General features: G+C 40.8%; 1 protein-coding gene across 4 annotated transcripts in view; it reads left to right on the plus strand.

Annotated features, from left to right (window-relative positions):
* Nucleotides 1-10,983, plus strand: part of esco1 (establishment of sister chromatid cohesion N-acetyltransferase 1) — an 80,861-nt gene extending 69,878 nt beyond the window's left edge. For 3 of the 4 annotated variants that reach the window (XM_060921407.1, XM_060921406.1, XM_060921409.1), the window contains exon 10: nucleotides 9,459-10,983. In XM_060921407.1, coding sequence (XP_060777390.1) covers nucleotides 9,459-9,606 — 148 coding nt within the window. In that variant the 3' untranslated portion in view covers nucleotides 9,607-10,983. The remainder of the gene's footprint in view (nucleotides 1-9,458) is intronic. The other variant, XR_009654709.1, reaches the window with a different exon arrangement.
* The last annotated feature ends 939 nt before the right edge of the window (nucleotides 10,984-11,922 follow it).

Raw genomic sequence — 11,922 nt, forward strand, 5'->3', positions numbered from 1 at the left:
CCAAGTTAGCTTTCTGTGTGGAATACCGCGTCAGGCTAGCTCCATCAGTTTCTGTAGCAGCTGCCCCCTTCCCTCGTGTGGGCTTAAAATATTTCGACGTTGAGGACATATTCTTTCACATGTAAGGCGCCGTACAGACTGAAAGGTTAATACTGAATACTGAGTTAACAAAATACTTCAAAAATCGCGGAGAAATGACAGATTATTTTGGATTAATTTCGATGGGGCTTAGGACAACTCAAACTACGCAGCCATCTTTCTCGTCGATCCCACGTGACCCCCCACATGCCTACCACTTTTAATGGTGCAATTATTTTTTACTGTGACACAAACAATAATTAAGATGAAAAAGAAATCTGGAGTGTGCATAGGTATTCACCTCCTTTCTTATGAAACCACTAAATAAGAGCTGGTCCAACCAATTCAGTTCATAAGTCACATAATTAGTTGATTACGATCCACCTGTGTGCAATCAGTGTCACGTGATCTGCCTCATGATGTCTGTATAAATCAACCTGTTCTGAAAGGACCCTGAAGGCCCAGTCCCACAATACTGATAACTATAACGATAACTATAAATAAATCGGTCCCCTGCAGTTTATGGTTTGTGGTCACACCAGACTGATAACAATACCTATAGCCCAGGCCTGGGTTTATCAGCATCAGTGAGATTGCTTCTGGAGCGATGCACTGGGTGTGCGCACACACTATACAACCGCTACATTTTCCTGCAAAAACCAGCCACTGTGTATATTTATTTACCTGAGTGGCAGGACCAACCGATATTATAGTCGGGATTATAGTTGTGTGACTGCTCCAGACTGGAACTAAATTCAGGCATAGGTATAGTTGTAGTTAAATAGGTATAGTTATCGGTGTTGTGGGACCAGGCCCTGACTCTGAAACATTGCTAAGCAAGCAACATGAAAACCAAGGAGCACTCCAGACAGGTCAGAGAGACAGTTGTGGAGAAGTATCGATCAGGGCTGTGTTATTTTAAAAATCCCAAACTTTGACGATCCCACAGAGCACCATTAAATCCATTATAGCAAAATGGAAAGAGTATGGCACCACTACAAACCTGACGAGAAGGCCGTCCACCAAAACTCTCAGACTGGGCAAGGAGGGCATTAATTGGAGATGCAACAAAGACACCAAATCTAACACTGTGAAGATCCACAGTGGAGATGGGAGTATCTGTCCATAGGAAAAAAGCCATTACTTAAAGAAAAAAATAATAAGAAAACACGTTTGGAGTTTGCCACATCCTGTTGGGCAAACTCCCCAAACACATCGAAGAAGATTGTCTGGTCAGATGAGACTAAAATCAAACTTTTTGGCCATCAGGAGAAATGCCATGTGTGGCGCAAACCTAACACTCCCCATCACCCTGAGAACACCATTCCTACAGTGAAGCATGGTGGTGGCAGCATCATGCTGTGGGGATAGTTTTCATCTGTAGGGACAGGAAAGCTGGTCAGGATTGAAAGAAAGATGGATGGCACTAAATACAGGGCAATTCTGGAGGAAAACCTGTTTGAGTCGGCCAGAGGTTTGAGACTGGGACAAAGGTTCACGTTCCAGCAGGACAATGACCTTAAACGTACTGCTAAAGCTACACTGGAGTGGTTTAAGGGGAAACATTTAAATGTCTTGGAATGGCCTAGTCAAAGCCCAGACTTCAATCCAATTGAGAATCTGTGACATAACTTGAAGACTGATGTACACCAATGCAACCCATCTAACTTGAAGGAGTTGGAGCAGTTTTGCCTTAAGGAATGGGCAAAAATCCCACTGGCTAGATGTGCTAAGCTAATAGAGACATACCCCAAGAGACTTGTAGCTGTAATTGCAGCAAAAGGTGGCCCTACAAAGTATTGACTTTGGGGGGTGAATACCTTTTGCACACTCCAGATTTCTTCTTTTTTATTTTAATTATCGTTTGTGTCACACACACAACAAAATTACACATTTAAAGTGGTAGGCATGTTGTGTAAATCAAATGGTACTAACCCCCCAAAAATCCATTTTAATTCCAGCTTATAATGAGACAAAACACCAAGGGGGATGAATGATTACTGATTGATTAATGATAGACACTGTATATCATTACATGCCTAGGTAGCAGTAAACCCAAAAGTGTGTGATTGGATGGATGGCCCATATCTGTATATGGGTCATGGGTAGGTCCATCTTCAATCGAATAAGAGAGCAGCAACTGTGACAAACACCAAGGGGGAGGAATACTTTTGCAAGGCACTTTTTTTTTCCCTCACAAGGTTATGAAATTTATTTCATTGATTCAAATAGTCAAATTTGTACCGCGATTTATCACCACACTGTTTATAGTATGGTGATAAATCATGATACAAATTTGACTATTTGAATCAATGAAATAAAAAATGTATTGCAATTTTTTAAAAATATTAAATTAAGAATTTTATTACCCCAAAATGCAGTATTTATTTTCTTATGTTAAAAATTTTACTTCCTTAACAACCAGCAGAAATTATTTACCCACATGTGTGTTGGAGTAAAATATTAACTGTTTTTAAAAAACTAAAATATTCCTTTTATTAAAAAAAAAGTTAATAACAAAGGCCTTTCTTCATAGACGTTTGTGAACATTTACTACCTCCATTTGCTTCTCTTTTGACAGTCTGTGACTGTAAGAACATAAAAGCTCTGATTTCTTGTTGAATCTGTTTGTACAGTTAATCGCACAGCACTTTCACATTTTACATCTTTGTTTGCATGACATTAGAGCTGTTACTTCCACCATGTGGTGAAGTCACATGCAATCCCTCCTTTGTTTGTATGCCCTCTGCTGTCTAACCAGTGCAATTTCAGCTTGCAAAAGCTAAGTGATTTACATAACCTGATGATAATCGTGGTTCATTTTATATTTATTTATAACATGATAAATTATAATAAATTTGTATCATGATTTATCATTGCAAAATATATTATTACAAGCAAAGGAACTATGCATACTGCCTCAGTGTAAGGCAACCGGCATCAAACTCAAAACAACAAGCAAAGAAAACATTGGCAGATATTCGCATAAATGTTATAGACTTTGCTTTTAATTAAAATCTAGTGGTCTTCTTTTGGCTGTTCCCATTAGGGGTCACCACAGCAGAGCTGTTCCGCATATTTGATTTAGCATAGGGGTTTTTTTTGTTTGTTTGTTTTTTTGTTTTTTACACCGGAAGCCCTTCCTGATGCAACCCTCCCCAATCTATCTGGTATTGGGACCGGCACTAAGAATGTACTGGTTTGTGCAACCCTCGTGGCTGGGTATTTTACCTAATCTGCATGTCTTTGAACTGTGGGGGAAACCAGAGCATCCGGAGGAAACCCACGCAGACCCAGGGAGAACATACGGACTCCACACACAAAGTCCCCCATCGGCTGTGAGGTTTGAATTCTTGCTGTGACGCAACAGTGCTAACCACTGCACCACCGTGCTGCCCTTTTAATTAAATCCAGTGTTTTGGGGGGGCTCACCTAACCAATCAAGTGGTTCGTCAATACATGGTATTGGATAAGTGGCAAATTTTAAACAAGGCATTGACTTTTTTCTAAAGTCCATGCAAAACAGACTGAACTGCCTGCCTTGGGCATAAGGACAATGGGGCTAGACCAGTCACTGTGGGACTCGATAACTTTTGTATGAAACATGGCCAGGACCCCTTCTTGAACCCTCTGCTTTTTATGCTCAGGTAAACAATAGGGGTGATTGAACACAACCCTCACAAGGGGAGTTTTTACATAGTGTTCAGAGTGTGAAAACAGGTACAGGTGAAAATTGTGAATTGGCTCAACACATGGAGTTTTGAGTTCAGATGCAGAAGTTTCATTTTTGCTTTTTGCAAAGGTTCTCTCAGGAACCTTTGCTTGTAGGACCTCTGAGACTGAATAACTGGCTTAGCCACTTGTCCCAATTCAGAGCATCATCATGCACAAACTTACAAATCATGTTTTTAAGGGTTTGATTAAATGGTTTTAAATGGAGTCTGCTTGCAGACGGTACATAGACGTATGAATAATGACTGGGTTTTATTCTTAAGAACAACTCGCAGCCCGAGGGCTGAATTACATGTTCCATTCAGCAATTATACACGTATTTTTTAAAAAAAAAAAAGCAAAAGGTGACATTATATCAAACATTTACAATATATCAACATTTTACAATTGTTTAAAATAACTGCCACTTAAAAACCTTACTATTATAGTAGAAAATCCAAAGGTAAAATTTACACATTGAATTAGGTAACTACAAGTACTGTGGCAATAATCTTCAGTAAACACGTGCTGATAGGTGGGTCTAACTACATTGAATTATTTAAAAGTTTAACGAGGTAGGGTAATGGGCTTTTAGTGTAACAAGCGGTGTATGCTGGCAGTTGGTCAAGTTTTTTGTTTTGTCTTGTGATCCTGCCGCTCACCTCACCCCTTAGTCAAGGTAACCAGTGTTTGTACAGTTCAGACTTGCACAGCTTCTTAGCAAAGTTCAGACACAAGGTAACACATCGATCTTCGAGTTCTTGAAGATGTAGTTTCACAGGCCGCAGAGTAACTGATAAAGTTGTTGCCTAGGATGATTTTTGTTGCTCGCACTTGGATGTTTTCTATCTTCTTTCGTTGTATAGTAGTTAAGCCTGGATGCCACAGAGGTGTCGCATACTCCAGGACCGGACGTACAAAACGTGTAGACAGTCACCAGGTCATGTATGGGTAGATGAAATTGTCGTAGTTGGCAGAGGAGATAAAGCCTCTGATTCCCCTTCTTGGTTATTTCAGTAACGTACTTCCCATCTCAGTTCCGCCTGGAATGTCACTCCTAGGCACTTGGCAACACTGACAGCTTCCAGCTCATGACCGTCAATGGTGAGGAGAGGTGGTGGTGGAGGGTTGTGGGTAAAGCAGACGTGCATGGCCTTCCACTTACCAGGGTTGAGTCTCATCTTGTTATTAGTGGTCCATGTAGTAAGGTCATTGAGGTCGTCTTGAAGCTTGGGTGGATCAGATATAAGCCTTGACTCAATGAGATTCAAATCATCAACAAAAGCCCATGACTGAGACCTCATGTTGTCGGCTACCGCATTGATGTGGGCGATGAAGACAATTGGACCAAGCTTTGTGCCCTGGGCTAGGCCACAGGTGAGTGTTTCTATGTTAGAGTGCACCCCCTTGTGCCTTGTTTTTTGTTTTGTTTTTTGTCTCCGGTCAGTGTGAAAGTCGGCAATCCATGGAACTATTTCTGGTCGGCCGCCTAGCTCCAGGAGGTGATTTATTGCTGCAGTATGATCGACTAAGTCGAAAGCTTTGCTAAAGTCCGTTAGAACCCATGTGCTGCAGGCTCCTCGCCTGTCTGCCATCTTATACAGTTGATTGGCTAGGCTGACAAGGCAATGTGTGGTCAACCAACCTTTTAGGCACCCGAATTGACTGGGGGATATGCTGTTCTGTATGTCCTGGAGGACCCATGAAGAAATAAAACTCTCGCAGACCTTGGCAACAAGGGCTGTCAGTGAAACAGGATGGAGCTGTTCTATGCCTGGTGGATGGGTCTTGGGGAGAGGTACCACAGCTGCCTCTTTCCATTCCTGTGGTACTTTACCTTCTTGCAAGGAGGAGTTGAAAATGTTGGCAATTGGCGTGCTTAACTCATAAGCAAATTCTCTCAGAAGCGTGCCATTGAGTCTGTCTGGGCCGGGGGATTTCTTTGTTTTAACTTGTAGTAGTTTCCTGTAAACCTCCCAAGGCTGGACCGATGGCGGAACAGGAGATGACAGAAATGTTTTTAGTTTATTAATGTTCAGTGGAGGTAAAGATGTAGTAATGTCAGAAAACTTTTGGTTGATGACGTTTGCGATTTCACAGTGGCTTTCCGGGTCAACATCTTGTACTCCTACTGTCATCTCCTTTCTCTGTGTGCCCGTCAGGGCTTTAAGCTCCTGAAACCATGCACTGGGGTTTCGTTCCTTCAGTTTCTGGACTCTGTTGTTGAACTGGCTTCTGGTCCTCTTGATTGCCCTTTGATTTTGTTCTGAAGTGTTTGCCACACTTCTCGGTTTTGTTCTTGGAACGCATGCTGTCGGCGCTTGATCGTGCACTTGATTGATGGTGATACCCAAGGTTTGTCTTGGGCGTGAATTTTTATGACCTTGGGTGGAAAGTATGTCTTTATTGCCTGGTTCAAAGTTCTGTAAAAGGCAGAAGTTTTGTTTTGGGTTCCCTGAACTCCTGTTACTTCAGTCCACTGGTGTTGGGTAATCCACTGGCCGAATGCTTGTATACTGGAATCTTTCATCGGCCTTACCTGGCGCTTTGTGGCTGTTTTCTTGACCACGTCATACTTTGGTGTTAGCACTACAAGGATGTGGTCTCCACGGCCCAGAGGTGAGGAAGCAACAGGTGGGTTGTAGAATTCGGAAAGGTTAGTTATAATAAGGTCAAGAGTAACATTTGCTCTGGTGGGTATATTAACAATCTGCTGAAGACCATTGCCAGAACACACATCAGATACATCTACATGATTTAAAGTCTCCCATTATTAGAAATCCTACATTGTCATATTTAGTCCTAAGCATATCTATTGTACCTAACAAGTGCTCTTTCAACGTGACTTGTAATGGTGACTGAGGTAGAGCATACACTACACAAGCAATGATGGATGTGATCTTCCGAGGGAGGCGCTTGGGTCGTAACATAAGCCATATACATTCTAATTAATCTGGTACATTGATCCATAGGGAGCTGACGTGTTGCTATGCTTTCCCTGACATACAGTGCAACACCACCACCAGGTGTGCTATCCTGCCTTGATTTTAAAAACATGTTGTAACAGTCAACAGACCAAAAATCAGGGGGAGCATCATTGTGGAACCATGTTTCAGACACCGCTGCTACCTCAACATTCTCATTTAACAACACAGCTTGAAATTTGTCTAGTTTGTTTACCAAAGAGCGAGCATTGCATAAAAGTACAGATGGTATGGCAATCTGGCATGGGTTTCTGGGTACAGTTCTAGAGTTCCGAGTGTTTGTAGTTGGGTCTGGTACTACCTGTCTCATTCTGGGGTGTGTTGTTTGCAAGCAGGAATACTAGGGATCTGTTGTCTACGCTGAGTGTGTTGTCTTCTCCGCCCAGGAATGCTAGAAATGCATTGTCTGCAGGTGTGCTAGGCTTGTTGTCTTCTCTGCCCAGGAATGCTAGGGATGAGTTGTCTAACTCATCCCTAGTATGGGATGGACATCATAAAATTACTAAGCCATAATTCATCAAGTTCTTGAAATCTGTCATACAAATACTACATTTTGTTACATTACAGCAGGTCCACTAACAAACCTTTTAAAAGTAGTATATATAAATCTCATTCCTGCTTCTCGGAAATGAGGAATGGTCCATCCTAAACCTTCTCTGAGTCCCAGCTCAAATCAGACCCTCTCTTGCTCAGATCTGTTGTCCCTCTTCTACTTCCCCTTTTTCTCCACATAGGTGTGTACTCAGGAACCCACAGGTGCTGGGGTAAGTGGCACTGGGCCCATTCTGATGTTCCTGTTAGCAGTCGTGCAATGAATTGCTCCAGCACCACCTGGTCCAAGACATTTTTGATGTTGCACCTCACAGTCAGCAGCCTGTGACCCCTTAACACCATCTCAAACCTGGGCTTAGAACCATTGATGTTTTTGTTCCAGCATTTGGCTGATCCAATTCTTCAAATCTGGGTAGTCCTGTTGATTTTCTCCTGATAACAGGGGGCCCACTAGGACTTGGGTCAAGCCAACACTGCCACAATATACACAATAAACAGCTCCTTTATAATTGCGTGTTGATGATATCGGCTAGGATCGTGGTCTCCATGACAGCATCTCTAACGTCAAATTCCGGCTTTCAGCACCACTGTGATACCCTGATGGAAGAGTAGAAGAGTAACACAGTAGATATAAAATAAATGATACAAATTAAAATGGAAAATACAAAGGTGTGAAGTTCTAAAAATGTGTAAAAAGTAGTACTATCTGAGTCTGTATGATTGAGTAATAGCAGTATTCTCAGCAGATTTTAGAAGAATGTTATTAGATAATAAATAAATTATTTTGTGTACACACATGTAAACAGAAGTGTAGTATAAAGTATGGCACAGAATGGTCTTCAGTTATTGTGGACTACACGTGTCTGGAATGTGTGTAATGTGAACTGATGTCCAAGGGGTACAGTACAGCAGTGTTATGTGAAGTACCTTTATGGAAGGGGGAATTAGAGGTAAAAGCTAGTAATGTAACAGCTCTGGAAAAGTTGTTGTTCCTTCATCTGGTTTTATGGGTGTAGAAGATTGTGTCATTTTGCCAGAAGGCAGATGGGTGAAAATGCGGTAGCCAGAGTGGGTCAGGTCTTTGATGTTGGACTTGTGGATGGGTTTGCGATCATGTGGAAAGAGGGAGTATTCCAGAAAGCTCAGCAAGCAAGCCTGTGGTGCTCCAGTGTTATGAGGGGAGGAGTGCTCACCCAGGCTCACTCTTTGTGGTCTGTTGGTTAAAAAGTCCAGAATCCAGTTACACAGCTCATTCTGGTTCTTAATGGTTGTTAGATTTGGAACTGGAATGATGGTTGCTGACTTGTGGCAAGTGGGGACAGTGGCTTGTGCTAAGGTCATTCATTCATGCAGTTATCTCATCAGCCAATCATGTGGCAGTTAGTGCACTGCATAAATTCATGCAGTTTGCCACATCCTGGAAGTGTGTTAACTGATGAGTGTAGGGGCAAAATATTTGCAAGGGTACAAAATCAATGAGCCATAAAATTGTGTTGTGTGTTTCTTGTAGGTAAAGTGCTGCATTGTCTTGTGACAGTGATACTAATAATGAGATCCACATCGCAGTTACAAATACATATTCCTTTCTTTGACACCACATGCCATGCACTAGAAACAACACCACAGCATTTATTTTGGTGTGACTCTGCTGGGTGCCTGGTGGACAGCAGTGAACGAGCGCTTTCACTTTACATCGTTACTATATAGTTACGATTGAATATCAAACTTAATATGTCAAACAGTTGTCTGGTTACATCCGTCACATCCACGCACATTGGAGCTCAGAGCACAGTCAAATTGTAAAGCCATTAAGACTTACCATGCACCTGTTCCTGATTAGATTGCAATCATAGTGCACACATACTGTATAAGGACTCTCAGTAACACACAGACTTGGTGAAAGCTTTGTATTTTGTATCACTTTTCTGGTTTTGACCCTGTTTGTGTTTTTGGACTTTGATATTGATATCCTGTCTGTACCTCACTCAACCTCTGCCTATTTTAATATTTTTACAGTCAGTATGAACATTTATTTTTCATTTTTAACTGCAAAATACATAATCTTTTTATATTTAACTCTAACTTTTCTAATGTCATGTTATCACTTATACAGTTTGTTTTTTTCCATTTCAGGAACAATTTCATCTATGGGTCACATTTAAGCAAAGATGAGATTGCTTTCTCAGACCCAACACCTGATGGCAAGCTTTTTGCTACTCATTACTGTGGAACCTCGCAGTTTCTGGTGTACAACTTCATCAGCGGGACACGTTTAAACTGACGACACTCATAAATGGACCCAGCACTTTCACAAAGATCCTCCCCTTCAAATATTACAACAATTTAAGAAGAACCGTTTCAGCCGTTGCATCCAAACACAAAATGGACCCAAAAAATGGAGCTACACCTGGGAGGATTTCAACTTTTACTATTAAGAGAGACAGGCTTATTGTTAGCAAGCTTCTTTTAAAAAAGAATGTTGATCATGTTGGATAATTTTTTTAAAATACATATCCTAATATGATTTCAAATCCCAAAGTGGTTGAACAGGGAGAAGCTAATCCCAGATCAATTATATTAAATAAGTAACATTTTTACCCAGTGGAGATTTATTACCTGCCTTATGCAATTATGATGTCTACTCCATCAAGGTCATGTCATATGGAAATGTGCATTGGGTAACACTCCACAGTAGCGTATAGCTATTGTTAAGTTTGGTGAAAAGCGTGTGCAATTCTCTCAGGTTTAGTTCAAAGCCTATTTTAAGACTTCCCATATCTTGTAGAAGCCATTTTGTCTAAAGCACAGTTGCAAAATCAGTGTTTGCTAATCCTCTTTGAGCATAGGGAAAATATATGAAATATACTACTGCAAACAATGTCTCTCTCCTGAGGCTACCTTACAATAACGGAACATTTATTTTTCATCTCAGGTAGTATCATTGAGCTGTCTTTTGGGACTAGATTTATCCAAACTTGCATATGACATGCACTATATGGCCAAAAGTGCGTGCTCATCTGACCATCACACCCATTTGTGCCCATCCCATCATGGGCATTAACACAGTCTTGGCTCCTCTTTGCTTTTATTACAAGTTTTCACTCTTATGGGAAGGCTTTCCACTAGATTTTGGAACATGGCTGTGGGGATTTGTTCTCATTTAGCCACAAGAGCATTAATGAGGTTGACGGTTGATGTCAAGTGAGAGAGCTTCCAGTGCAGTAGGCTTTCTAGTTAATCCCGAGAATGTTCATTTGGGTTGAGGTCAGCACTTGGGCTGCTCAAGTTCTTCCACATCAACCTTTGCAAACCATGCCTTTATGGCCCTTGCTTTGTGATTGGGGGTTTGTCATGCTATAACAGACTTTTATTCAAATGAAAGGAAACCTCAGTGCTTCAACATACAAAAACATTCTCGACAATTGCGTGCTTGCACACACATTGCGGCAACAGTTTGGGGAATGCTCACATATGGCTATGGTGGTCGGGTGTCCACATACTTTTGACTATATTGTGTAAGCTTAAACTCTTTGCTCTTGCAGTTTCAGTGTTCACATTACATAAAGTGGAAAATCACAACTTCCTGAAAAAAAATGACTTGTATTTTGCACCAACAAAACCTTTACACATGCTTCAGTCATTTTCAGAATTATTGGCGTCCCTGAATTTCAATTACATAATTCAGAATATTTTCAAAAATAAATGCAAATTAATCAAATTTGTATAATCAGAATATTTTTAATAAAATGTCCAAGGTTACTGAACAAAAGAGGGGAAAAAAACTTGTGTAATAATGAAATAATACAAATGCACAATGCATCCTTGACACAATTATTGGCACCCTTCACCAATATTTGCTTATAGAAGCTTTGATATTAACGAAATCCTCAACGTTTCTTGTAGCCATCTAGAAGCTTCTTACCACCAATCTGCAGGTAGTTTCTTCCCCTTTTTCATTGTTAGGCATTCAGGCTCTTAGGTTTGCAAGAGTCCTTTTTGCAATGTCAGATTTCAGCCCTCTCCAAAGGTTTTCAATAGGATTTAGGCCAGAACTCGTTGCTAGGCAGTATAAAACAGTACATCTCTTCTTTTTCAACCGTTCTGTGCTGTTGGATGTGTGCTTTGGGTGGGTCATTGTCCTTCTGACAGACAAGTCAGGTTTATTTTTATAGCGCTTTTAACAACAGACATCGTCACAAAGCAGCTTTACAGAAATTTAAAGACTTTAAACATGAGCTAATTTTATCCCTAATCTATCCCCAATGAGCAAGCCTGTGGCGACGGTTGCAAGGAAAAACTCCCTCAGACGACATGAAGAAGAAACCTCGAGAGGAACCAGACTCAAAAGGGAAACCCATCCTCATTTGGGTGATAACAGATAGCATGATTATAAATAACTTGCTTCTATAACTGTGTCCTACATAGTCACAAAGTATAACTGTGAAACCAGGAAATTCATTGTAGTTTTAAATATGAAGTCTGTTTTGTTGAAGTTATAAACTGTTCATTGATGGAAACTTGAGTGCAAAACTTCATGACAACTGCAGTCCTAAAGTTAGCAAGTTAACTGTAGTCCTTAGCCATAAAAGCATTACTT

Source organism: Neoarius graeffei, chromosome 5 (assembly GCF_027579695.1).
Source record: "Neoarius graeffei isolate fNeoGra1 chromosome 5, fNeoGra1.pri, whole genome shotgun sequence".
NCBI classification, from domain to species: Eukaryota; Metazoa; Chordata; class Actinopteri; order Siluriformes; family Ariidae; genus Neoarius; species Neoarius graeffei.